The sequence below is a fragment of the Ursus arctos genome, unplaced genomic scaffold (assembly GCF_023065955.2).
Source record: "Ursus arctos isolate Adak ecotype North America unplaced genomic scaffold, UrsArc2.0 scaffold_8, whole genome shotgun sequence".
NCBI lineage: Eukaryota > Metazoa > Chordata > Mammalia > Carnivora > Ursidae > Ursus > Ursus arctos.
Window position 1 is genome coordinate 56,507,008 of NW_026623100.1, and position 26,977 is coordinate 56,533,984.

The 26,977-nt window shown below is 42.5% G+C and overlaps 1 protein-coding gene across 1 annotated transcript; it reads right to left on the reverse strand.

Moving 5' to 3' along the window:
* Positions 1 to 1,558: 1,558 nt before the first annotated feature.
* On the reverse strand, positions 1,559 to 26,977 carry QPCT (glutaminyl-peptide cyclotransferase). Its single transcript, XM_026479072.4, has 7 exons — positions 26,754 to 26,977; positions 18,697 to 18,843; positions 11,895 to 12,173; positions 6,925 to 7,101; positions 4,915 to 5,014; positions 3,305 to 3,421; positions 1,559 to 1,870 (listed from the first exon to the last, which is right to left on the reverse strand). Exons 1-7 carry the CDS (start codon positions 26,874 to 26,876, stop codon positions 1,725 to 1,727), a joined length of 1,089 nt encoding a protein of 362 aa, XP_026334857.1. The 5' UTR covers positions 26,877 to 26,977; the 3' UTR covers positions 1,559 to 1,724.

Below are 26,977 nucleotides of genomic sequence, written 5' to 3' on the forward strand. Positions count from 1 at the left end.
AAGAAAGAAAGAAAGAAAGAAAGAAAGAAAGAAAGAAATCCTAGAAAAATCCAATTCTATAAAATTTACCAACGTGAAATTACAGACAGATGTTATATACATGATTTAATAAAATTCTGGCTATAATTTTATATAATTTGATATAGTCAATAGATAAAAATATATTTATCCTTTTTTTTTACATGGAAAAAAAAGGTTTTAATAAGTCAATTCCTTTCCCTATGACTTATTTGTCATTGAACTAAAGCTGTCATTGCTTCCCCACTCGGCCTGTCTGTCTCACCTCCGACCTGGCCCCAGCACGTTAGTTCAGTGACTGTGCTGTCAGTGTCTGCTCAGAACAGCGAGCACATGAGCAACAGCAGCCCCAGCCAAGTACACCTGTACGGCAGGATCAATTTCCTAAATGTTCCATCGATCAAGTATTGTTTTCTAGATAATTGTTTCCTATAGCTAAAGAAAAAAAAGCCTATGAATTCCTATGTGTTCCCAGCCCAAACAATTTTGCTTTCATAAATCTCTGGAAAGAAATATGTTATAATTAATTAAGTGTGAACACTATGTAACTTACCTACACAAAAATTGTCGTAAGCCACTGCAGTACTACTGGTTGCCTTCATATTAGGTCTGGAGGCCACACTCAAAAGTCTTTGTATTCATCTCAACCCAAGATCAGAACAGCAAATAAAAATCTGGTAATTATATAACTTAGCAGAAATTAGAATATTGTAAATAGAGTTTGATTATAATTTTGTTTTTTCACTCTGAAGAGTGAATGTTATCTTGTTAGTATAATGAGATTATAGTTTTCCTCATTTTCAGTTTTTTGTTACTGACTGTAGTATTTTTACAATAAAGATGCTAAATTTGTAAAACTCTATCAAAATCGAACTAAAGGGGTGTCTGTCTGGCTCAGTCAGTAGAGCATGCAACTCTTGATCTTGGGGTTGTAAGTTCGAGCCCCACGTTGGGTGCAGAGATTACTTAAAAATAAAATCTTTTATTTTATTTTATTTACTTGAGAGAGAGTGAGAGCAAGAGTGAGAGAGAATGAGAGAGAGAGAAGCAGACTCCCCCGTTGAGCAAGGAGCCCAACGCGGGGCTCGATCCCAGAACCCTGAGATCATGACCTGAGCCGAAGGCAGGTGGTTAACCGACTGAGCCTCCCAGGCGCCCCAAAAATAAACTCTTTAAAAAAATGAACTATAAATTATACAATTTTTCATTTATGTATAAAAAAAGAAGTTTGCATGGCATTTAATTGATTTAATTTTTATGAAATAAACCCTACAAAGATTTCTCAAAGAAATTTGAAGGTCCTCAAACTACGTCTGTTTTTCATTATAAGTGAGAGATTCTCGACTATAAAACAATCATTAAACCAAGACTACACGTTGCACATCGCCATCATAGTCAAGTACTATTTGGAAGACCATGATACTATATGTACGAATCTGATTTCGTTTCACAGTTTCTTATCTAACGATATTTATTTTCTGCTTTCCTAACATTTTTCTTTCTTTATCTCTAGATGAAAATTAATGAGCAATTTAGGACATGATGTAACTCTAGAATTTATTGATCACATATTCAAAGACACCTACAGAATGAATCTATAGGATGGAAGTTCCACACGGCATTTGTCTAGAGTGAGATTATTTTAGGTTGTGCCTTGACTTCTGAATGTGAAACTAGATACAATTACCATAAACTAAGACAGATTGTTACAAATGAAGATACTCCAACACAAAGACTTGTAGGATTTTGTTTAGATTGTCAATGGTTGTTTCATCCAGATTTTCTTCATTGTCATCCATGGTGTGCCAGACTTCAGGGAAAGGAGACGGAATCAGATGCAAAACTGGAACACCTAATAAGAAAGAACCAACTTGTAATGAAGAGCTTATTTCCAGGAAGTACATTAGAAAGTTATCATTCTTCAAGCACAAGTCTGAGTACCAAGTACCAGGAGCTCCATAACATGTAACGACAGCTGATAATTCATCACTTTCTGTGTACTTCCCCTGTATCTTACGCTTTTACTCCATTCATTCATTAAACAAATGTCAATTAATTCAGTAAATAATTATGAAGTGCCTACTACGTACCAGTCACTATTCTAGAAGTTGAGATTTCATCAGCGAAAAGGTGAAGCCCTGCTCAGACAGAGCTTACATTCCAGTAAGGAAAGAAACAAGTAAACAAATACTCTAAAAAGTAATTTTAGAGAATGATAAGGGTTCTAAAGAATAATTAAACAAGGTAAGGGAATAGAGAATGAGGGGCAGACAGCTGGACCAAGAAAGATGTCTTTAAAGCCAGGGAAGGCCTCTTTGAGAATCTCACATTTAGTTAGCGACATGCAACAAAGGAGAAAGCAGGCTGTGCAAAGATCTGGGGATGAGCATTCCAGGCAATAGTACTAGTAAGTGCAAAGGTCCTGAGGTAGGAGTGTGCTTGGCCTGCTTGAGGAACAGGAGGAGGACAATGTAGCTGGATCAGAGCAGTAATTGGAGAGAAAGGCAGGAGGAGATGTTGGAGAAGAACAGAGTCAGAAAAAGGAGGCTTTTGTAGGTCACGATAAAGACTTCGGGTCTTATTCTATGTGATGGCAAGCCACTAGAGCTTTAAAACAGGGAAGAAACATATATATTTTTAAGGTTTAATTTCTTTATTTGTCACAGAGGGAGGAAGGCTGAGAAAGAGAGAGAGCACAGCAGGGGGAGAGGCAGGCAAAGGGAGAAAGGAGCCCAATGCAGGACTGGATCCCTGCACCCTGGGATCATGCCCCAAGCCAAAGGCAGACCTTAACAGACTGAGCCACCCAGGCATCTGGAAGAAACATAATTTGATTTACATTTTTAAAAGATAACTCTAGCTGCTATGTAAAGAATAGGGAAGCAACAGCAAAAGCTAGAGACCAATTGGGAGGTTACTACAAGAGCCCTTGAGTTGATTTAGACTTCCACCATTGACATTAAGGGTATTGCTTCCCTATTAATCAAAAAATACCAGAGTTACACGAAGTGTAAGAATATTGTCTTACTCTATGAATGGGAAGGCAAGGTCAGTGGAATATGAGCTTTTATGAGTATTCTGGAATGGGGGTGGGGCTTAAGGAGTTAGAATGACTTTCATGAAAAAATAGAGATGATTAGTGGATGATTTAATCTATCAAGTAATTAAATGTAATGGCTCCTCACCCTTCTAGATTGTTGCAAATACACAAAATACAATAAATAAACAATAAGTAAAAAACGCATATGTGCACACACGGATACATCCGCACATGCACACGCATTACCTCTTCTTAAAAATGGAATATGGTCATCCTGAATCACACCTCCATAATCATAATTCTGGAAATACCACCTCTCTGAGGAGTGATCCTTGAGCAAACCTAATTTGTAGAGTTCGTGTTCTGCAGATGACAATCAGACAGCAGATGATTATCGATTCTTATCTGAACAATCCTCAGAACGCAGAAGGAATTTGAAATCTCCGCACATGTGGCCATCACTTCTTAAACAATATGCAGCAGCAAGCCCAGCTACACACCTGACAATAGCATCTGGGCTGAACTTGGGGACGTACATTTTGGAGTAGTTCCAAGGAGAGAAGAACTACACACGCTCTAGCTTCGCGGGCGAGAACCTCCTTAGAGGTAGACACCAAGCAGGACAGCGGAGAGATGGAGGATGAGACCACCACAGGAACAGGGTGGGGGAGGGACACAGGTTTGCCTGAGCCTCGGGTAAAAGTTTCTCTTATAATATTCTAGATTTGAATTTTGGCAAATTCTTAATTCACGGCAAAAGTTATGCCTTGAGATGGTAGTGTTTTTCCCTGCTGCTTAGAAGAAGCACGATTCTATCCCATTCCAGGAAGTTTGTGTAGCTACTAAGGAATTCCTAGCCTGAAGTTCTGGCCTCAAAAACAGTCCTTCTGGCCCGGATTTCATCATTTATCATTTATCATTAAAGATTTATCTCATTTTCATCTCCCCCTGATGCCAATTGGCTGTGTGTGTGTGTGTGTGTGTGTGTGTGTGTGTGTGTGTGTGTTTCATGGGATAGGAAGGAGTAGTGGAAGCATGAAGGGAAGAAGTTATTCCGTTTTCCTTTTCCAAGCCTCGCGTCTCTCTCTTGAGCCACAGATACTTTGATTCTTTTTTTTTTAATGATTTTTTATTATATTATGTTAGTCACCATACAGTACATCCCTGGTTTCCGATGTAAAGTTTGATGATTCATTACAGATACTTTGATTCTTTGCCTGGCCTGGCTTGACCTGGTCTAGACTAGTCTACTGTCGTTTAACTGACATGACACTGTCCTTTAAATGACTTTTGAAGGAGCTTGGCTTTCTCTTGCATTCTGATCTCTTACTTCCTTACAAAATCGAGATGGTTCTAGATTTAAAGGAAAATCATGTCTGAACAAGGTAGGAAATAGAAGATGACAAAGACAGAGATAAAAAAAAAAGAATGAAAAATTAAAGAATGTCTTTTGGCATCATAAGGACCGTAACAGTCATCATTAGCCAGCATGCTTTTCTGACTGGAGTCTTCCCTAGACATGCATTCCGTACACTGCAAACAGGACTCTGAGAAAATATTTTCAAATCATTGCTAGGGATATGCAAATATTAAATGTAGCATTGTATGTTTCTAGTTCCAAATGCAGTCTCATGCAGGGAAATAAAGTGGGCCTACTGAAAAAGATAAATAGCAACAATAAACTAATCAGTAAAGCAAGAAAAAAAGCCAGCAAAGTATATTTTCAAATCATATATTTAAGTCATAAGTTTTGAACTTCATTTTTTCTTTTTTTGTTATAAATTTTGAATTTTAACAACGTAGCATTTGTCCATAAGAAGGAACTAAGTTGACACTTCAGTGACAGTGGTGCTTACCAATTGCTTCCAGTCTATCAAACCATCGGGCAGTTTGGGGGAAAAAATTGGGAAATGTTGGGTTGGGAGCTCCAATTAAATCCAATAAGACCAATAAATCCTAAGAGAGAAAAAAAATTGTTTAATTCTGTCACCAAAACACATTTCATATTCATCAATGGAAAAAAAATCAGTCAAAACTAACCGCATTTTAACAGTTGAGAATAATCCAGGGAGCTGTGTAAATGAACAAAAGGGTTAATAACAGTGTAAGCTGATTATTTTGAAGAACTTTTAAAAATCTGGCTTATGCAATGTAGACAAATGGCAAAGCGTAGATTTTGTTGTGTCTGTATCCTCAAAAGGATATCACTAAGGATAAATCAGAAAGAGGACACTTAGATAATATTTTATAGAGTAAACAAGAATACATTTACTTTTATTTTCAGATGGGATTCCAAGTCTCTCTGATCGTCTATTCCATTCTAATTGGTCCTTATATCCTTGGTCTGTAAATGTTACAGCTGTCTGCGCGAAAGCACTTGGGTAGTAACTATTTATTCCTCAAAGCAGCATATAGGAAAAATTTCTTAACTATGAGCTCTGTGACCTACTGTCTCTGGATCTCCATTTTCTTTTCCATCAAACCAGAAGCCCAGACTTGCTGGTTTTTAAAGGCCCCTGCTGATGACAAGTCTCCATAATTACTCCAGTGTTTCTCGTTTGAGCCATAAAACATCAGCAGGCTTGAGGACTCCCTGAAGACTAGCTCCCACATTAAGAACTCCTGATTTATATAAATAGATCCTGACACATAGTAGATAAATATCTGCAGAGTCTCTGATTCTAACGACATAATACCTATTAACTCATGAATGATGATTAAATGTATTCATTGGGGAAAATAAGTTTGTTTGAAATAAGACTATATTTACAAGGTTGAATAAGTTACATTTTTTCTGGGAAAAAATGGTCTTAACCATCACTACGGATTCATGTATTTGGACTGATAAATAACCTTGTTCCTCCTCCTGATCAACCCGGTCTCTCCTCCTCTGAACACCTTTTAGTCACTTGGGCCAAAGGACTGAATGAGGTGCCAACCATCTTCCCTGTCCCATTATGAGCTGCCAACAGACAACAGGGTGGAGAGAATGCCAGCCTGATGTGTTAGAGCCACAGAGGACACTTAATGTGGCCATTTGGAGTCACAGTGTGAAGGCGATATGGAAGGGAAAGGGATGGGTGGAGGGGGTGAGGAATAGGCTTTCAGTTCACAGGTAGGGTGATGGCGGGGATCGATGAAGACACAGGGAAGAATGAAGTCTCAAGGGTAGCATGAGGTTCCAAGCTGGGGTTAGTGAGGATGTAAGACTGCATGAAGGAGAGAAAAACAGAGTAGGGAGAGAATTCAAAGATGAGGTGAGGGACTAGGGATCGGGTGTGGGTCCAGAAATGGGAATTAAAATGGAGTCATGCATTGCACCCATTACTTGATAATAAGAGTAGGGTTTTAAGGCAGCATCAAAAAAAAAAAAGTTTCCATCACCATGGCAACAATATTAGACCAAAACACATCCGACACAATGTCACATACACACTGGGAATCATTATAACACTTTGAGGCCACCAAGGAAATTCTTCACTCCCATGCCCTACACCTTGCCTCCAGTTCCCAAGACCCCAAGAGCCTCCTCAGGCTTTGTAGAGGTCTCAAGGGGTTTGCTCTCACCGTCTCTATACGGAACTAGGGAATGCACTCCCATTGGACCGGACTGGATCTGATGTTTTCTTAATCTGATTGTTTTACAGCATTTTAATTAAGCTCAGTCAAACATAACTTCTAACCCAGAATCATTCTTTTTAGCTCTGGGATTCCTCAAAAGCCCAATGCCTGCCAAGGAATGTTCTATAGTAAACACTCTGCTCCAAGAATGCCGTGGCATTTTTAGGTCTTTAATTGGCTTTAGCTTTGGTTTCCTCTGGGGCAGAACCTGAAGCTGCAGCACCATGAGAAGTCCCCAGACTAACCATGCCGTGCAGTTGGTTGGTGTCTTTCGCTCCAGGTGGGTGCGGGGTCGATGCCATCTTGGGAGCTAAGTGCCGAGACCCATACAGAGAATCACGAAGAGACCAGTGAAGCAAAGCCTCTTCCCCATCAAAGAAAATTAGCTGCAGTGAGAGGTCTGGCTTGGAGTCTGGAATATTCTGGTAAAAAGAACAGTAAAAAGATAGCAAAAACGCTGTGAGGATTAAAAAAAAACTTCATGGTTTCCTATCAACCCGGCAAAAAGACAGATAGGCCATGAAGAAAAGGAAGACATTAAAGCAAGGGAAAATTGTCAAAATAGACTTTGTACCACTTTACCTCCAAAAATCAGCCCACTTCCCACGGTCTTCACGCATGTAAATTTCACTTTCCCCCACTCCCTCTGAATACAGAAGTCTTATATGTTTTCTTATTCCTCAGAGAAATTTGAAACTGTGCAACTGTCATGGTAGACAAGGTCACACACCACCCAGTTTCCTTCCAGATGGGTGTGTTGCTCCTGCCACCAGGAGAGATGTCCTCGGGTCTTCAGCTGATAGTCCTTCTAGGGACTGCCTCAGCCATGGGGGTGTCCTATATCTAATGACCGATCTAAGCAGGTCCTGCGGGCTCTGTGGGGCCATTCCACCTCCAGAGCTCCCCAGGGTTGGCTGAGCCTGTTGTTGAACCTGCATGGCAGATTGACTTCTCCTTCTGCCTAATCCCATTATCTCTGCCCTCCCTGCTGCCAGGGCCACTCCCTAAGAAAGGACCTACATGCCAAGCTCCATGGCAGAGTGCATCCCAGGGGATGAAACCTGAAACAACTGCAAATCCTCCTTACTTCCCACCTTATTTGAGTCTGTAATTTTTTCACTGAATCTAGGTTCAAGGATCTGCCTTGGGAATGCATCAGGGACTCGAAGAAGAGTAATTACAGCCTCTCCTTTGAAGGAGTCTACACGTCAGTTGGGTTAGGAAAGATAAAACAGATATGTGAGCAGGACAAAGTGTGCCAAGGGTCACAGAAGCAACATACAACTTTTCTGGGAATTGGATAGAATGAGAGGTCACATCCTTGGGGTGTCAAGGAAGACGTTATGAGTCAATATTTGAGCAGAACTTAGAAGGGTTAGTAGGATTCTGATCGATTTTGTACTTTTCACTGTCACCTCTCACTTTTCACATGAGTCCTTCTGGTACCCTACCCCCCATAGCCCTCCAACCCCACTGGAATCCGTGATCTATTGAATCCTTCACCTGTTCACAGTCCTTCAACCCCACAAAGTCCTTCAATCCATATTCAAGCTTAAATTCAACAATCATTCTAACCACTCCCTTGCATACAAGCTCCACTCCCTGGCCTCTCTCCGGCTTGGTCAAACTCATGTGGCAAAACTCTAACCTTTAGACCAACTCCCTGCCTACCTCATGCCTGCATGCAGCCGAACCTGCCTGGAGAAAAACATACAACCATTTGCTCCTCCTACCTCAGCACAGTGCTGGGGATATGCTCCCATCAGACCGAGCTGAGTCTGAGATCTCCCTAATCTGCTATGCATATCATGACTTGTTTTATCTCTCTAAGGATATTTATTTACTTATTTATTTTTTTAATCTCTAAGGATATTTAAAACAGTGTACCTCAGGTTATCTCCTGCTCCTTGTGCTCTATTTCCCCTGAATTCATTTTTCAATTCTTACTGTTTTACTCCCTTTCTTTCATGCTGGAGACTGTCCTCAAATGTCTGGTCACCCTTCATGTTCATTCATATTAAAGAGTAAGGTACTGGGGCGCCTGGATGGCTCGGTTGGAGCGTCCAACTCTTGATTTCAGCTCAGGTCATCATCTCAATGTCATGGGATGGAGCCCCATGTTGGGCTTCATGCTCCGCAGGGAGTCTGCTTGAAATTCTCTCCCTCTGCCCCTCTCCCCACCACTCTCTAAAAATAAATAAATAAATTTTTAAAAAAAAGAAAGAAAGAATAAGGTACTAAAACACTGATTAGAGACACAGGTTGGTTGGCTTCACTTCAGGGCAATCTGGTGCCCAGCTGGTGTTTCCATCGACATATCCCAGTGCTCCTTGTGCCGACTCACAAACGCTCCCCCCACCCCAGCCTCACTTGTACCTCCCTCACTATCTCCACCAATCCCTGAGCCACTCCAGGATTTTGTCAGGGGATCACTGACTTCTCCATTTCCTCCTGGCTCTGGGGAATATGACTTCTCTCTACTCAGATATGCCATTTGCCATTTCTACATTTAGCTTCTTTCTTCATATTGTGGTTCCCATTAACACATGTTCCCTAGTTTCTTCAAAGATGGAATTTTCCTGATTGTTTTAGGGTGATTTCCTGAGATGGAAAGAAATGTCTTTATCATCTGAAAACTAAGTTATCTTTTTATGCTAATCATTGCTGTTGTTTTACTATCACTCCTTAATGAGACCACAAGAAAAGGATAATTTATTACACTTTGAGTCTCTCCCTTACTCCTGACAGCATTAAGCACAGGATGTGTTTGTCTGTACAATATATACACATTCAAGGTTTAATAACTACTAAGTAATTAAACAGATTTCTCGTCGGCAAAAGGTGTAAGGTACATACTTTGGGGGAAACATGCTAAGTTTCCAGTTGTTTAAAGGGCCTTGACTCTTTCCAAAGTTCCAGCTCCAAATCAAACTGCATAATAATGAAACACCAGAGCAGAATAAGATCGCCGGGGACCGAGACATTCCGCTCATGCCCACGGCGGAAGGAAAAGCAGGTAGCCTTCATACTTTGCAGGCTTAAAGGTTCAGGAGCCTCACTGAAATGTCATCAGCTGAGTGACTCCAGTGCTCAGTGCAATGGTTTACTTTCTGTTCCAATCGTTAAGACAAGAGTAGACTGTGCAGACAATGATCCTGAGTCCCGTGAGGCACCTTGTTCTCTTTGTTTCTTTTCAGGATTAGCAGGAAAATAACTGTGGTCCTCAATTTCTGGTAACTCAGTCTTAGAGCTGGGAAAATCTGTGCAGCCTGATTTGTGAAGGTCTTTCAGTTCTTCACGGTACTGTGATCAATGCCTCGGTGCCAGTGTCAACATAGTAAGTGAATTGTCTGCGCTCTTTCCCCAACCAAGGCTAATGGCGCAATGATAAGGTGTAAAAACCCAAGCCAAACTCAGGGGCTTAAAGCAACACTCCTGGGTCCTCCTGGGTCTGTAGGTCAGCTGGGGGACAACTGATCCAGGCTGGGTTTGGTTGGAGGAGCTCTGCCTCACCGTGACGTCGTAAAGGTGGACTCTGCCCCACATGTCTGATCCTCCCCCGGGGACCGGCGGGCCAGCCAGGGCGTGCCCTTTATGGCAAAGACACGAGAGAGCAAGCCCCATTACACAAGCACATCTCCAGTCTCTGTCTCTGTCACATCTACTAGCAACCCATTGGCCAAGACAATCAAACAACAAGTCCAGAGTCAAGGAATGAGAACCTACAACCTGCTACCCTGGGAAGGCAAAAGATGGGAATGTCTAACTGTAATCTTACCCTGGAGGGTTGCACAGAGTTGGAGCAAGAGTCCCGTCTGTTCTCCTGTCCTCTCCCACGTCACATTCCACTACCACCTACCTAATCCCCGACAGCTGAAGAACTTAAAACAGCGCCTTAATACAAGTTTAGTTAAAGTACGACTGGAAGAATGAATCTGATACTCCTCACATTTCAATTCAAACTAGTCCTTTTTTTTTTAATTGTCCACATCACTGCTACTTCTCTGAGAAAGGATAATGAAGAGAATGTGCGTGTATTTCTTAAATGGGGATGTCCAGCCAACAGCTCATTCCGCCCTTTCTGTTTCTAGTCACTAAAAGCAGGTATGAACTACTTAGAAAAAGGCAAAGGCGATCACCCAGAGAAAACACACCCACTATACAGACTCTGCCTTTCACTTAAGGTCCTTATGCTGGAATGCAAACATGAAAAATTAAACTTTAATATCAGCTTCTGAATTCTCTCACCCAATTGCTGGGGAAAGGTACTAGTTAAAAGCAGAGCAGAGGATGGGACAAAGACATTATAGAAGGTTCAAGAAACAGAACAAAACAAAAAAAAAAAACAGTGAAAAGGATATGGAGAGGTTACAAACAATTCTTGCTTTCTTCAAATTCAGCATATCCAGCAAAAATAGATCAAATATCTCTATTACTTCCATTACAAGATAAACCTTTTACTTCTTTACCCCCATTGTAGCAAAGGCTGGCCCCTTCATAAAGCTCTGAGGGGAAAAAAAGGTATTTGTTGCCTGCGAACCAAGTTTTTTGTGTTTGCTTTGTTGTGTTTACTTGGTTATGAGTGATATCTGAACAAAATGTCTTCATCTAACTTAGCACTTCTTTCCAATATACCCTTAAGCACAGAGACTGAAATAACATCTGAGAGTCCCAGAAGTATTTTGTGCTGAGAACATAACAAAAGCTCTGCTATGCTACATAAAATTGAGCCGAGATTCACAGATAATAACAATGCATTTCTGCTCCATGCTTTTCATCTTGATACGTCTGAATTACCCACTCTCAGCACCACTTTGCAGCACCCCCCCCAACTCAAGAGCCACATCTCTCAGATTAGAAGGTTGTGAAGTTTCATGGCTACATAAACAAGAAGAAAAAACATGCTTCTCATACATACGCCTGTACCAACTGTCCGCCTGCTTCATTTTTTGCAAAGAAACATTGCATTTCATTTAATATGTACGCAAAATTAAGCAATCCAGTGCCAATGAATAAATTCACTGTCGTGTATCATAGTGTAATCTTCCAATTAATATTCATTCAACTTCTCATCATTTTGCAACAAATTAGTACAAAGTGTCCTGAAAGTTTACATTTCTAAATGGCCTTCTTACTCCCCCCATGGATTCTAGAATTCACCCTGAGTTCTTCTAATGTGTTTTATCCCAAGAATCTATGAGATGGAAACAAATACCTCCAAGGAAAGGAGTTGCTTGTCTAAGGCACGGGCAAGTTCCAACATCATCGCACATGGCACGGCTGAATCAGTGGCTCCCACAAACACCCTGTTGTCCCAAGGGTGAAAATACTTGGAGTCGTAGTGACAGGCGAGGACCAAGTGTCGTTTAGCATTGGGGTTGAGGGTGCTGATGATATTTGAGAAAGACCGGTACCCATAGGGTGTCTGACTCAAGAAGGTGTCTACTTCCAAGACCCAGTTGGCTTGAAGTCTCTGAATTCTCTGCATGATGTGCTGATCAAAAGAAAAATCAAAATTTCAGATCTGGACAGTTTCCATTGGTTAACTATATAAATAAATATATATATATAATTTTTTTTAAATTTTATGTGATACCTTTCAAGTTAAAAATGCAATACATGATTATGGAATTAATAGCAAGGATGATTAAAGAAAAACCTATCCCTCTCCCTTAATCGTCCCCCTACAAAGCAATCCCAATCAATTGTTAGTATTAACCAATGTTAATAGTCTGAACTATATCTTTCTTTTTTTTTTAAGATTTTATTTGTTTGAGAGAGAGAGAAAGAGAGTGTGATCGTGAGCAGGAAGGGAGAAGCAGAGGGAGAGGGAGAAGCAGGCTCCCCACTGAGCAGGGAGCCCGACACGGGCTCATCCAAAGACCCTGAAACCATGACCTGAGCCTAAGGCAGACGCTTAACAGACTGAGCCACCCAGGTGCCCATTAGTCTGATGTATATCTTTCCACACCATTCTTATTGTTTATATACTAGCACGCAAACACGTCATTTGTGAAGGGGCACATGGTTTTATGGGAATAGAACCTACATTACACATGATTCTGCCCCGTGCTGTTCCCATTGAACAATATAACAGGGTCATTTCTACATGTCAGGAGACAGAGATCTAGTTCAGTATGTATTAAAGTCCACTTTTAATATTTCTAGGAGTCTAAGAAGGCATTTTGAGAAGTCAGATATACCAAGGTCCTACAGGTCTCAACTCCTACCCTAAGCTCTTTAAAGGCAAAAACGGCAAATGGTAGCTCTTTTTGTCCCAAGTGCATAGCATGTGCTCCAAGTTCAGCAAATACTTCAAAATGTAACAGACGCTAACAAAAGATACTGACAGTATAATGAAGTCCTGTAGCAAGGGGATGGTTGGGGGATATTTGAGGTCCTGCCCACTTTAAGAATCAATAAGCAACTCTGAACCATAATGACATATCGAGTGGTTTTCCTTTGGCAGCCAAGGTAGATTCAAACCCCGCTACAAATGGTAAAAATAAAAAGGAATCTATTCTCGCATCTCTCCTGGTCACCTGGGAACTTATGAACAACACAGGGACTGTTAGGTTGCAGATGGAAAAGAAGCACTGCTTCTGAGCCTGGCGGTGTCTTCCAAAGAGTCTAGAATGCGTGGTGTGAGGAGCTACGGTGAGGTCACTGCTGTTCCCTTTATCCCTTCCCGCCTCCATTTTCCCTTCACCTCACTTTTCTCAGGAGGTTTCATTTATTTTATCTTATGTTGAAATATTGTATACATCTTTGTAAGTTTGCCTTAAAGGATTGGTTTAAAACATCAAACGACAAACTAACCATCGCCAGAAATGGCAATTTGTTAAACAATTAACATCCGGTAGGGATGGACTTTCAGGCGATAAACAAATAACTCGTAATAACTGGAAAAGAATGGAAGGTTTTTGTCTTTTTTGGGGGGGGTTCCCCGCAAGGAAATACAAGATTTTCTAGCCTAGCCAACTCCTGTGTGGCCTGTTGTAACTGATGTGACATGACACAGAGGCAAAGGCTTTGGAAAAACTGTGGCAGGAAGCTTCCAGGAAAATAACTAAACCAGAGACAGGACAGTGATTCTCCGCTCAATCCTGCAAAAGCCAAATAAACAAACAGCCCCTGCTTCTCACTCCCTGCTTTCGGTGGTGAAGGACTTGGGCCACAAGTATATGTGTATGCAGTCCCTTACCTTTCTGATTTCAAGTTTACAAGTTCTCTTCTCAAGTAATAAAAAGAAAATGTTTCTAACCTTTTTGAAATTATCATTCACATCTCATTTGCTTTGTTTTCACCCACAATTCTTGCTCACACTAGGCTATCACTAAATATGGGCTGATTATAACTAATAAGTCAGTCTCCGTGAGAACATACAAAATTAGATGATATCAAACATAGGTAGATTGAATAGAGAGAAATCACTGTGCACCTCAGATAAGCTTTCCACAGAATATGAAAATAAGTTATTCCCAGACTTTGAGGAAAAGAAATCTTTTCCATAAAAGGGGTCATCTTAAAAAAAAAAAAAGGCATATATTCCAGAACATCTGGTATCCAGATGAGGAACTACTCCAAAATCAATAGCAGCCTGTATGCTTACAAAAATGAATTGAGATTTAAAAAAATATATATCTGTTAGCTTGTTCAGCAAGGGTCTCCCACACAAACTCATTTCTCTACTCCCAAACAGGTCGTGGACATAATTTCTGATACCTTGTGTTGACAGTAAAATCCACAAAAGCATCAGCAAATGCCTCCAGAAGAGCTCTCCCTGAAGCAACTTTTTTTTTATTCAGCATAAATATTTTTTAATTATCTTAGCAACAAATTTCTTTATAAACAATCGAATTGGCTCCATAATCTAATTAGGTCACCAATATCCCTTGCTGTGCTTTTGGCTTTCAGGCTTAGTCTGCAAGTTCCCACTGCAATTCTGTAGCGTAGGATCCCCAGAATTACTGTTCTGCTCACTAGAACGCCCTAAGCAGGGGGTGCTTCCTGAAGCCAGGTAGCAAGAACTCGGGCCCCCCAGGAGTGCAAATTGCAGTTTAGGATACAGATTATACTTTGGATTATTCCTGATTTATTTTTTGGAGTGGGGAAGGGAGAAAAAGAGAGAGAGATGGTTAGATAGAGACAGAGAGAGATGCAGACGGAGATAGACAAACATTGCATAGAGCCAAAAAGGATACAAAGATAAAGGTAGAGACAAGGAGAGAAACAGAGAGTGAGAGAGGAATAGAGAGAAAGATAGACATAAATAGGACATTCTACTTCTGGTAGGGGGGAGGTCTGGGGATCTTAGGTTAGCATTAGTGAATGATCCTGGGGTCTAATTTAATTTCGCATAAATTCTCATTTCCGGGTTCCAAGAAACAATGATGGTAGTAGACCAGGTTGGTTTGTTTGGAGGAAGCAGATTCTATAGTATTTGCACCAAGTTTACAAACAGATCAGTGTCAGGATGCTGAACCCTGACACCGGGGACTTCAGGGTACCTATATCTTCTTGGACGGTCCACATATTAGTCTCTTGGGCTCCACATTGAGCGCTCTCCCCCCAAGACCCTTCACCCAGAGCTATCCATACTTTCAGCTAAAGAAGCCCAGTTTCAGCTTCTCAGATGTACTGTTCATCTATATGGGATTTTAACCCTGAGGTTTCTCGCTTGCCTCTTTTAGGCAAAGTTTCTGGCTTGCTCCTTAGTGAGATTTGATCATTCTGATTTTTAAACCATTTTTTTATTCCCATCTCAGAGAGAAGTCACTGAAATACCCCAAACTTTCACACCTTCAAACTATTTATTTTACAAATAAAATCTCTCCTAAAGAATATATTCTAAAAATCCAATAGGCATCTTAAGGCTCATTGATCAGAGACAGTAAAAATGGAGACTCCAGAGGGCACCTGGGTGGCTCAGTTGATTAAGCATCCGACTCCCGATTTCAGCTCAGGTCATGATCTCAGGGTTGTAAGATAGAGGCCCTGCATTGGGATCTACACTCAGTGTGGAGTCTGCTTGGGCTTCTCTCTCTTTCCTCTCCCTTTGCCCCCACCCTCTTAAAAAAATGGAGACTATAGGACATTGTTCCTGTATTATGCTCTGAAAAAGAATCTATAGCAAAGCATATCTTTATTGATAACGGCAAAGGTCAACTCAATAACCAATGTTATACCAAGTCCATGTATCTTTAGATTTGAAAGTCTTCTCTAGTTATAACCCTGAAACTCTGTAAATAATAAAACATCTAATCCAGGGCTCAAAAAGGTCTCAGGAAAAAAGTAGATTTTCCACCATTCTTGTTTGAACTTAGTTCTGAGTGACAGGTACTAATCCTCGTCCAACTGAGTCTGTTAGCGTAACTCCCTCACCATAACCTAAATGTCAGGCACCTCATCTTCTAAAGCAGAAACATTTCATCTTCCACAGCGTAGGGGACAGCTCTCTAAAAATTCATGGTGATCTTCTTCTCAAAAAAATTATAAAATTGAATCTCTCTTTTTTTTTTTAAGATTTTATTTATTTATTTGACAGAGATAGAGACAGCCAGCGAGAGAGGGAACACAATAGGGAGAGTGGGAGAGGAAGAAGCAGGCTCCCAGAGGAGGAGCCTGATGTGGGGCTCGATCCCAGAATGCCGGGATCATGCCCTGAGCCGAAGGCAGACGCCCAACCACTGTGCCACCCAGGAGCCCCTAAAATTGAATCTCTTAAGTGACATGTCTATCACTATCATCCTGTTCGGATTACTGCCACATCAGCTAGAAGGTGCATAAGCAGCCCAGCAAACAGGTCCCAGCACATTCCAAAATACTGTCAATAAACTTCTCATTTGCCTCCACCCCGTATGGCATGGAAAGTGTTGCGGGTTCAGTCATTTTCATGTAGTTTTTAATCACAACAGTGTCTATGTGTAATATTTATGCTACATATTCTGTCAAAAGCTATATACAGATCCAAACAGCAATATTTGTTGAGTTTATGGATTTCTAAAGCCTGCAGGCAAGGACCCTCAGGTCTGAAGTATTCCTACGTGTTTCTGGGCATATACAGCCTTCTGATCAAATGGCATGGGGAAATGAAGAAAGTTGAATTGAACGAATGAATCTATAGACCTAATTTTTTTTTTCTAATGAGAAACTGAGGATTTTGGAAAGCCCCAGTAAGCACCCTGAGCTTGGTTTAAGAAAATGCTCAGGTGGGGCACCTGGGTGGCTCAGTCGTTAAGCGTCTGCCTTCGGCTCAGGGTGTGATCCCGGAGTTCTGGGATCGAGCCCCACATCAGGCTCCTCCTCTGGGAGCCTGCTTCTTCCTCTCCCACTCCCCCTGCCTGTGTTCCCTCTCTCGCTGGCTGTCTCTATCTCTGTCAAATAAATAAATAAAAATCTTTAAAAAAAACTGCTGGGGAGATGAGGCCCAGGGAATATCATTGAAATGAATGGCAGGTGTCTCACCCTCCAATGCAGGCAAGAGAAGATCCGGAGCTGGAGACTGTGAACACACACTCCAGAACTGGTTCCTCCCAGCCACTGCTCTTAGTGATACGATCAAGAAGTCAAGCAGATCTGGGTCCAAATTCTGGTCTCATCACCCCTATGTGTATAACCCTGAACAAGTGAACTCATACACCTAAATCTCAGGCCTTTTCAATCTGTAGCATTAGGATAATGCTAGTACCCACGTGGCAGCATTGTTGTGAGGACTGAATGAGAAAATCCATGCAAAGAACTCCATAAAATGCCTGACAAAAAAAAAAAACCCAGTGCTCCATGAAATTCAGCCATCATCATTATTATTCCTCACTCTGCCTAAAGGTGAGAAAGAACAAAGGTGCTCTTTGGGTCTCCACTGTCTAATTCCTTGGGAGAAACAGGTGCCGGTGGTTGGAAGACAAGAACCTAGTGGAGCAACGGACAACGGCTATCTGGGCTAGACGCGAGAGGCAGGAGCCTTGTCCTGGGCACAAAGGATGAGCCTAACAGCTGTGTTGCTGGGCCTTGCAGGTGTCACTCTAACACAGAAGTGGGGTGCCGAGGTCTTGTGCCTGGAGAGTTAGGCAGGTGGAGTACAATCAGAGGAGGATTTGAGGGGCCAGTCCCTCCCCATTCTTTCTCGAGCTGCCCCTTGAAATGACGCTATTTGGCAAAAAGCAGTCATCCAGAGGTGGGATATCAGATCACTCAGGAAGACTGGCACTAAGGAGGCAGGGACATTTAAGGTCTAGCCCAGCTACGGTTTAATTTACCCTCTAGAGCAGTGCCTTTCAAACTGCCGTGGTAAAAATCAGTGGATCTTGAAATCAGTTTACTGGGTCATGACCCACATTAAAAAACAAAATAAAACAAAACAACTAGCACAGCAGAATCAACAATATCGAGTAAATCGCAGGAGAGAAGAGTGTGGATTTTTTTCATGAGACTTTGGTGTCATTTAAATCTATTTTTATATCTGTGTGTATAAAATGTAATTTTAAAAAAATTGTTTACTTTTTTTTTTTCAACATGGGTCAGAGTCAGAAGTGTCAGAAGCACCACACTGGTACAAGTAGCTTATTACGATTCTCTCCTTTCCCTCCAGGAAGCATACAATTTCCCAAGAGGAATGGAGGCCTGCTAGGACAGTAACTCACCCTCGGCCCAGAACTGTCAAGCAAGGCCCACCTAGGGCTGTTGACCGTGGGAGGGCCTTAGGGTCCAAGAAAACATGGTTGGGTGCCTGGGGGTGTGTTACAGAAATGACCAGGAGTTGAATACTTGTACGCTGTCTCCTACTGCACCCCGACAGAGATTGCAGGCATAAATTGATTTAGATTAACCCGTATCACTCCAATCGGAACAGACATTCACTCTCAGTTGTTTGCTTGTCCGGGTCGCTTATTTTGGTGAATGAGAAGATGAGATGACAGATCTGAATATCAGACAACTCAGAACTTGGGACATGATGGTACCTCTCATGTGAAAGCAAAGTGTTCAACAACCTTTAAGTGTGGGGGCCGCCTCCTCACCTGGCGAGCAGCATAGCTTCCCGGGGATCCCGGGTATCGCTCTATCAGCAACGGTCGCAAGTCGTTTTCCCACATTCCAGAAATATTGGTGCCTTCTGCAACTTGTCGAAGGGACGATGAGTTCAAAATGGCTGGTTGGTGATAATACTGAGGATTGAAAAACATTATTTAACTGGCTATCATTTCATAAAATGGCCAAGATTTAACCCTGAGACATTCGCTGTAGAGAACCGTTTCCTTTGAACCTCAAACTAAAGAGATAGCTCTATGTCAGAAAGCAAATTAAACTACTCAACTCTAAAATGGGCCCCTCAGATCTAGAAAGTCACACTGTTTCGGCCGCTTATTTTTAAAACAAAATGAATGTAATGCGTTGAACCTGAGAATTAATATTTGGCACTTCCTGTGTAACTTTGAATGATTTTACTACCAGCGCTTTGTAAAACTAAGATTTAAAATATCAATTATTGATCTCCTATTCTTAAGAAAACCCAACATTTACAAAACTGCAGCCAACAGAACAATTATACTTTGTAGCATTTGGCTTTATAAAGGGCAATGCGGCATTACAGAGGAAACACAGTCTTAGAGTCAGAGAAGTGGAATTCAGAGCTTCTGGCTGTCGTTTATAGGTTGTATGACTTTGGGTAGGTCCCTTAGCTTCTCATTCCCCTCAAAAAAAACTAATAAAGGAATTTGAGCTACGTCTTCACTGTCCAATATGGTAGCCACTAGCCACATATGACTATTAAGCTCTTGAAATGTAGCTAGTTGAATTGAGATGGGCTTTAACTGTAATATTCACGTTACTTCTCAAAGACTTCGAACAAGAAAAAAGTGAAAAAATATCCCATTAGTAAGTTTAATGGTGATTACATATTCACATTTCATATATTGAGTTACATAAAACATATTATTAAAAGTCATTTCACCTATTGCTTTTTACTTTTTTTAATGTAGCTACTAGAAAACCTAAAATTACATATGTGCTTCTCGTCATATATTTGTATCGGACAGCTCTAGACTAGATATCGTTGAAATTCCTTTCAGCCAGAGTTTGGTGATTCTATAACCCATTAACTAGTACACTTTTTATCTTCAGCTAAAATTATTTAAAAATTCTATTAACGGGGCGCCTGGGTGGCACAGCGGTTAAGCGTCTGCCTTCGGCTCAGGGCGTGATCCCGGCGTTATGGGATCGAGCCCCACATCGGGCTCCTCCGCTATGAGCCTGCTTCTTCCTCTCCCACTCCCCCTGCTTGTGTTCCCTCTCTCGCTGGCTGTCTCTATCTCTGTCAAATAAATAAATAAAATCTTTAAAAAAATAAAATAAAATAAAAATAAAAATTCTATTAACTTTCACACTCTTTAGAATATTTACCTATTAGCCGAGTTAACCTTAAAGAGCTAAATAAACATAAAAATCAAACTTGTATTTTGGATATGACTTTATACACGCTCTTCTTGTGATGAATCATTCATCCATTGCATGTTTATCAAGTACTTAGTGCTGGAAGGGGTTACTCTTCCCACATGGAAGTGTGCGATTGATCCGCTGATTTCTTCCCTAAGGGGAATGATGAAGGTAAAGTAAGGATAGAAAATTCTTTGGAATGCAAAACAGAAGCTGAAGGAGCCTCGTCTGCTTCACAGCTCTTTCCAGCACCAGCGTTGGCTGACTGTATCTCAGTTATCACAGAGGTATTTTCACTCCATGTGGCTAGTGAGAAACTGTGGAATTAAAGAATGCTAATTGCCAAGTGACTTACACTCATCTACACGTTGCTATATCTCACCATTACTCTATGGGGTGGTCATGCAAAGAGCATGTGGGTTCAGACACACACCCTCAACTCAGCCCCCCACCACTCACTAGCTGTAACTCCGACGGGTTACTTAACCTCATTAAGCCTCAATCGCCTCATCTGTAAAATGGAGGCAATAACACAGACTTCCTAGAGGAATTATAATTAAGTGAGATAATATATATAAGCTGTCATAGTAAACATTCAACAAGTTTTCATTCTGTTACCTTCTATCAAACACAAAAGAGGTAAAAAATTTAGACCTGGAAAGACAACTTAGAGATGATCTAATCCAGCCTCCCCGACTGATGTCAGTGGAAACTGAGGTTCGTAGAGACCAGATGATTTTCCTAAGGTCGTACGAGAGCTCCACATAAGTCCATGAAAATATCTGGGTTCCATGGATTCCCCAGTCCCATGCCCTTCTGTTCTGCCTCCCTGTCTCTCTGCCTCATTACCCTGGAGGTAACCCCAGTGTGGATGCTGGGCCCGAACCTCTTCAGATTTGTCTTTGTTACAGATAATATACTTTAAATATATTTCCTGCATAAATTCGTCACTGCAGCCTTTAAATTCCTTGGTACTTTCTGGATCTCAGTCCTTAAGTTAGCTCTCGAACAGCACTTTGAGAAGAAAGCTGACACTAACAGACGAAGCAACAGAAATGTGAAAAGGACAAAGAAGGAACTGGAGGCAGAAATGGGATGATGTCTGTGGTTAATTACTACTTAAGCAGGCCTACAGAGCCTGCCTGGTCTTTCCTCCTGCCTCGCTGCCCCCAGGCAGGGCCACTTGCCCCAGTGCACCACGCTTCAGTCTTCCTGGCCTCCTTCCAGATCCCAAAGTTCTGGGAGACTCTGCCCCGTCACGGCGTTTGCACCTGTTGTGACTTCCGGCTTGCAGGCTTTTTCTCCCTCTTCACCCAACTCTCCTGCTTACTCAGGTTATGACTTGGAGACCACTTTCCTGTGTGTTGACTTGATTTCGTACAGGGCTTCTGCTCCACAGGGGCAACGACTGTCTTTATAGCCTAGTCCCTCCCACAGCCACACGGCGCCCCGGGCGTCCTGAGTACTCAGTCAATATTGGGTGTGGTCATCAAATAAGGAATTGACAGATGAACGGTCTCTCTAAAATTGTCTTCACCAAGCCTGTGTCTATATAATAATAAAGTAAAATGAGCATTAAAAATATCAAATCAGTTAAATGTACAAGCAATTATAAAAATGGGAGAAATGAGAAGCTACTTGCTGCAAAGGGCTAGAAAGGGCTGTGATTCAATTTTGGTGTCTTTGCTGTCTTTTAATTTCTCATCTCAATGCCTGTGATGCCGTAGGGTTGGTTAGGCCCAAGGCAATCTCTGTAAACACCGAGAACTGCTGTGTCGGGAAGGCTGTCTGACCGGTGACTCCTTTTCTGTTAAGTGTCCATTACTCCATCCCAGAGCCTACCTGGTCACTGTGGATGAGGTCCTTCACCATGTCCATGGTGGGAGGAAATCGAGCTCTTATTTAAACGGGCAATTTATGGCAATGTACGAAAGAGTTCTTAAGAGATTTAAGAAAAAACAGGAACAAGATAAATAACCCTCCAGCATTGCTAGCTGTAACAGATACCGTACGTGAAATATAGTTGAGAAATAGCACCAAAAAGTGCTTGATGGACGAATGAAGGGTAAGTGGACCAGACAGGCCCATTGATTGATGTTCCTCGATACCCAGAATTACACGTGTTGCTTCTCAATCTCCTGGGCTCAGCCATTTAATTAACATGCTTCAGTAAAGACCCCTCCTCTCCCTGCCTCCCTGGAAGGAAAGATACTCCTGTGAAACTATACAAATAAAAGCTTCCCAGTCAGTGAAGGACAGACAAGGGGAAACAAGCACACTCCATTAATGATTTAAGCCCTCCTCATCATTAAAGCCTTGTACAGAAAGCACTGGACTCTTCCAACCAAAATGGTGCCCATTCAGCTTTCATGGAGGCTCACTCTCAGAACTCAATGAATATAAAAATCTATGTGGAGATAAGAGGAAGAATTGAGGGGAGAAACCTGGAAAGAAAGTGTGGGCTGAACATGAGGAAAGTAAATGAGGCAAAAACAGTGTGGAGCCCAGTGTTAAATGCAAACCCCAAGTTAGTCTAGGCTTATTTCAGTTAAAGGCACATAGACAGGTTTCTTTGGCATAGGCATTCTCAGACGAGCGAGTCTCTATTACAGCCCCTGCCTTGTCTTTTCAGCCAGGCAGAAAGGACAATAAGTCTGCTTTGGGTGACAAGAATCTTTCAGCTAAAAAAGTGTGAACCAGATATCCTGAAACATCTCCTCTAGGCTAATCATGTGGTGCCAGGCCAAAGAGGGGTTTAATTACATAATTTGTAGAGTTGGCCCCACTTGCAGGGGGATTTGAGGTCCCAAGCCATTGAATTAAAGGGAGATCATTATAGAAGCCCAGCGATTTCAATTCCAGTTCTCATCCCATATGAGTGTCTCCCAGACAGCACTCAGATGAACTCCTGTGTCTACCGGTAGATTCAACCCAGCCAGTATTTACAGAAATCCTTCCGGTGTGTCCAATGCCTCTGACATGACAAATGCAGGTGTGGAAAAGTTGAGAACTGAGTAAGATAAAGTTCTGTCTTCTTTCAATGCAAGGAGCCTTCTACCTAAAAGAAAAGCAATGTAGACTTTAAACCAACAACTCAAGAGTCAAATCTCAGGTCCCTGACTTACCAGCTGTGACTAGGCAAGGCTTAACGATCTGTAGGGATGTCACAGTACTTATTTGCCAGGTGGTGGGAGCTCAAAGATGGCAGATTTCGTCTTTCTCCCCCTGCCAATACCCAGCCTACCACTGACCTCCTTGTGCCTGCCTCGGAGTCTCCACTGTTATTTCCCTAAGAATCGTGGTGGGTAAAGGGGTGAATGGCTAAGGACTTTTAAGCCATGGAAGAGGGGAACCCTAAAACCCTTCAGAATATGTGTAACGCCAGAAGCAGAACAATGTGAAGTGCTGAAGACAGCAGACCGGCCTGCCAGAGAGGATCCCGGAGAGGGACCCCTAGCGGAGCCCAACCCTCCCGTATATGGTTCCTCTGTTCAAAAACTCTGCCCCTCCACATCCAATACGACTTGAAATGTTCGCCTTTGTTATAATAAAGGAAAATTCTACTAATTGAAATACATCGGTTCCCAACTTTGTGACAGAGCAAGTTTGGAAACAACCTAAATATCCATCAGTAAAAGGATAGTTAAATTATAGAATATGAATGATTTTGTAATCATCAAGTGACGCTTTCAATGAATATTACTGGTTCAAGGAAATACTCATATTTTAAGTGACGTAGTAAAATATAAAACCATATATGCAGCATAATCTCTAGTATGAAATAAGTATTTGTGTGTGTTATTTTAAAAAATAAACAATTAGTCTTTATTGAGCATTTACCATAGGGCAGCTCGGTGCTAAGTGCTTTACATGGATAGCTCAATTCTCATAAAAACCTACAAGATTGGTATAATTGTCCATTTCTTTAAATAAAAATACACACCATATACACATATGTGTGTGTGCATAAAAATATGATATATGTATGTACAGAAAAAAGAGGAGGGAGGGAGGGAGAGAGAGAGACTATTTTCCTAGTTTTCTAAAATAAGCGTGTTAACTTTATAATTGGGAGATTTCAGTAGAAGCCCTACTTTTTAACTAATAGCTTCCTTAAAAAAAAAAAATATGCAAACTTCCTAGCAGTCATCAGTCTTTCACACTTAAGAGAGGGCTGATTTAATGAGATTCTTTTTAACAGCCAGTTGACAAGTTTGTACCAAAGGAATGGATCTGTACCAAAGAAACAGGGTTGGGGATCAAGGATGGGACAGGATTCCAGAGAAGTAGTTGGGAATAAGCTCAACCCCAGGACAATCACCTTTAAGCTCCAAGAGGGAGATCAGGAAAGGGAAAAAAAGGGAGGGAAGGTTCCAGATACAAACTACCTATTTTGGAATTCTATTTAGGGTCCAGTCTGACCCAGAAAAAGGGAAGTAAGCTCTTCCTCTGGCCCCCCAACCTCCCACCAGCCCCATCCTCCTTCACTACTGAACACTGTTCCCTACACCATCAGCCAGGACTCATTTACTTCGGAGAAGAGAGTGGTAGAGGACACAGGAAAGTTCTTCAGTTTCACTGGTGTAGGAGTGGTCAGGTGTCCTCACCTGTAAGTTGGGAGGGAATCTCCCCTCCCCCCAGGGGCACTGTGAGGTTCAAGTGAGATGATTATATATAAGAGCCCTGGTGCCCAGATGCCAATGCCTCTAAATATACACCTGCAGGCCCGCCTGAGAATCTAACCGTTTATAATAACTGCTTCTATGGGAAAATGTCTGCAGCTTTCAAATAACCAAATCACCACGTCACAGTCTCTGAACTCAACCATCAAGCAGTTTTTAGGTACGAGATGCCACTGAAGGAGACACACCTTTATTTCAAAGCAAAGGAAATGGATTTCAGAACCAATGTTTTCTTTACTAAACCTCACCTTTTGGCAGACCAGTGTACCTCAGTGATTAAAATAGTTACGTGCCATATATAGCGGGAAGGCATGTATTTTAGTATGGACCAATTCATTTCCCAGGTTGCAAACTGACCGGCCACCTGCAGAACTTTATGTAGGCCTCCAGAGTAAGGGAGGAGGGGGCCGGAAATTGGCAATCGTCATGGCTGATTTTGCCATTTGCTTCATTTGCTTACCGCATTTGAAAGCATCCAGTTTCCTAGTAGAACAGTGATTAGAAGCTTCTTAAAATAAATATAATAAGGGATTCATGCTTTAAAAGACTTTTCTCAAAGTTAAATTCTCAGTAGTTCAAAACGTGTTCAGAATCCAACACCGTCTCCCATCTACAAATACATCTTGCCTACAATTGATTCCTAAGGAACAGCTCATTCAAACAGTTCCCATCTCACTTATTCACCCATTTAGATGAATCAAAAAGACACATTTGATGTGGCTCCATATTCTGGTTATTAATGCTCCCTTCCCAATTTCTGACTAGAAGGGTACTGGGGGTGAAGTGAAGAAGGAAAGGGTTTAAGTATGGGACTCAGTGTCCCTTGAAGGACGTTACTCCTACTGAACGCCCATGGAGAGTTTTTCTTCTAACGCAATTATTCTTGAGTTGCCTTCGCACACCCTCTCCAGGGTCCTCGTGGCTGGTGGTCTCCACGTGTAAGTGGGAGCACGTTGTGGTGTCTAAACGGTGAAGCTAAGGAAACATAACACAAACTGAAGTGGGCCATTCATTTACACATGCGTGTGGCTGCGAGCGAGTCCGCACGTGACCCAGACAGGGCCTGTGCATTCACCGGTGTGCCCTGTTTTCCCGGCGTGTGAGGAAATACAAGCATACCGTAAGCATTGAAAAAATCTGATCCATAACACTGTCAAAGTTTACAACTCCTTACTGCTTTTCTTAGTATTTTTAAAAGCATACCATTTTACTCCAATACCATTAACGTATGCGTAATCCCCTAGCACTGTCATGATTTCAAAACTGTTACAGAAGAAAAAGAAATGACTTTGGACCTATTTACTTCACACAGAGGAAACTTGCATCGTAAGTTCCTTATATGAATTTCCACCTACAACCAGATACATCGCCCTGACAACTGCACGGATTCTCTTTTGAGAAAAAACCAAATACTTTAAAGTGAAGCTGGTGTCCAGTTAGAGCTGCTGCGCTTAAAAACCTAAAATAAACGGTAACACACATCTGTCCAGAGACTGCAGGGAAACTCCAAGGTCCAGGGGCGTCCGCGGATGCAGCGGTGGGGGAGCGCTGGACACACCCCCCGGCGCGGCGGGTAGCCCAGTGGCCGCCGAGCGCCGCGACCGCCCGCCTCCGGGGTCCCGAGTGGGCGGCGGCTCGGCGAAGCGCCCTCACCTCGCCGCTCGGCCGCCGCCGGCTAGACACACTTCCTGTGCCTATCGGTACCCGCATCAGACCGCAGCCGAGGGGAGGCTGGTGACATCACTCTGCTCCCGTGGCGTCTCCAGAGCAGCCCCGGGGCCAGTGAGGCACCCCGACGAGGACGCAGAGCCCCGATTCCTCCGGGTGCCCTTTGCGGGCACGGCTGCCTGGGCCGGCCACCGCGGCTCTACCCGCCTCCCACCCTGCCAAGGTGGGGTCTCCCGGCCCCGGGTCCCCGCGCGCCGCACCAGCCGCCCAGGTACAGTCACGCAGCGGCTCACCTTCTCCTGGATCCAGTCCACGGAGCCTCGGTATCTGACCCCCCGGGCCGCCAGGGGCAGCGCGGCCACCAGTAGCAGCAGGTGGAGGGTGTCCATGACACGCCGGTCCCCGCCGCCTGCCATCTCCAAGGCTGTCTGGGCGCCTGCTGCCCTGGCCGCCGGCGGTCACGAGCCCGGGAACGCGCGTCCTTCGCCGTCCCCCTTCTCCACCCTTGGGTCGACTG

Coding starts and splice junctions, on each gene's coding strand:
- QPCT (XM_026479072.4), bottom strand. CDS start 26,876: ATGGCAGGCGGCGGGGACCGGCGTGTCATGGACACCCTCCACCTGCTG. Junction 7,102..11,894: donor AGCAACTCCTTTCCTTGGAG/GTATTTGTTTCC, acceptor TCTTTTTACCAG/AATATTCCAGACTCCAAGCC. Junction 1,871..3,304: donor TATTCCATTTTTAAGAAGAG/GTAATGCGTGTG, acceptor CTTTCTTATTAG/GTGTTCCAGTTTTGCATCTG.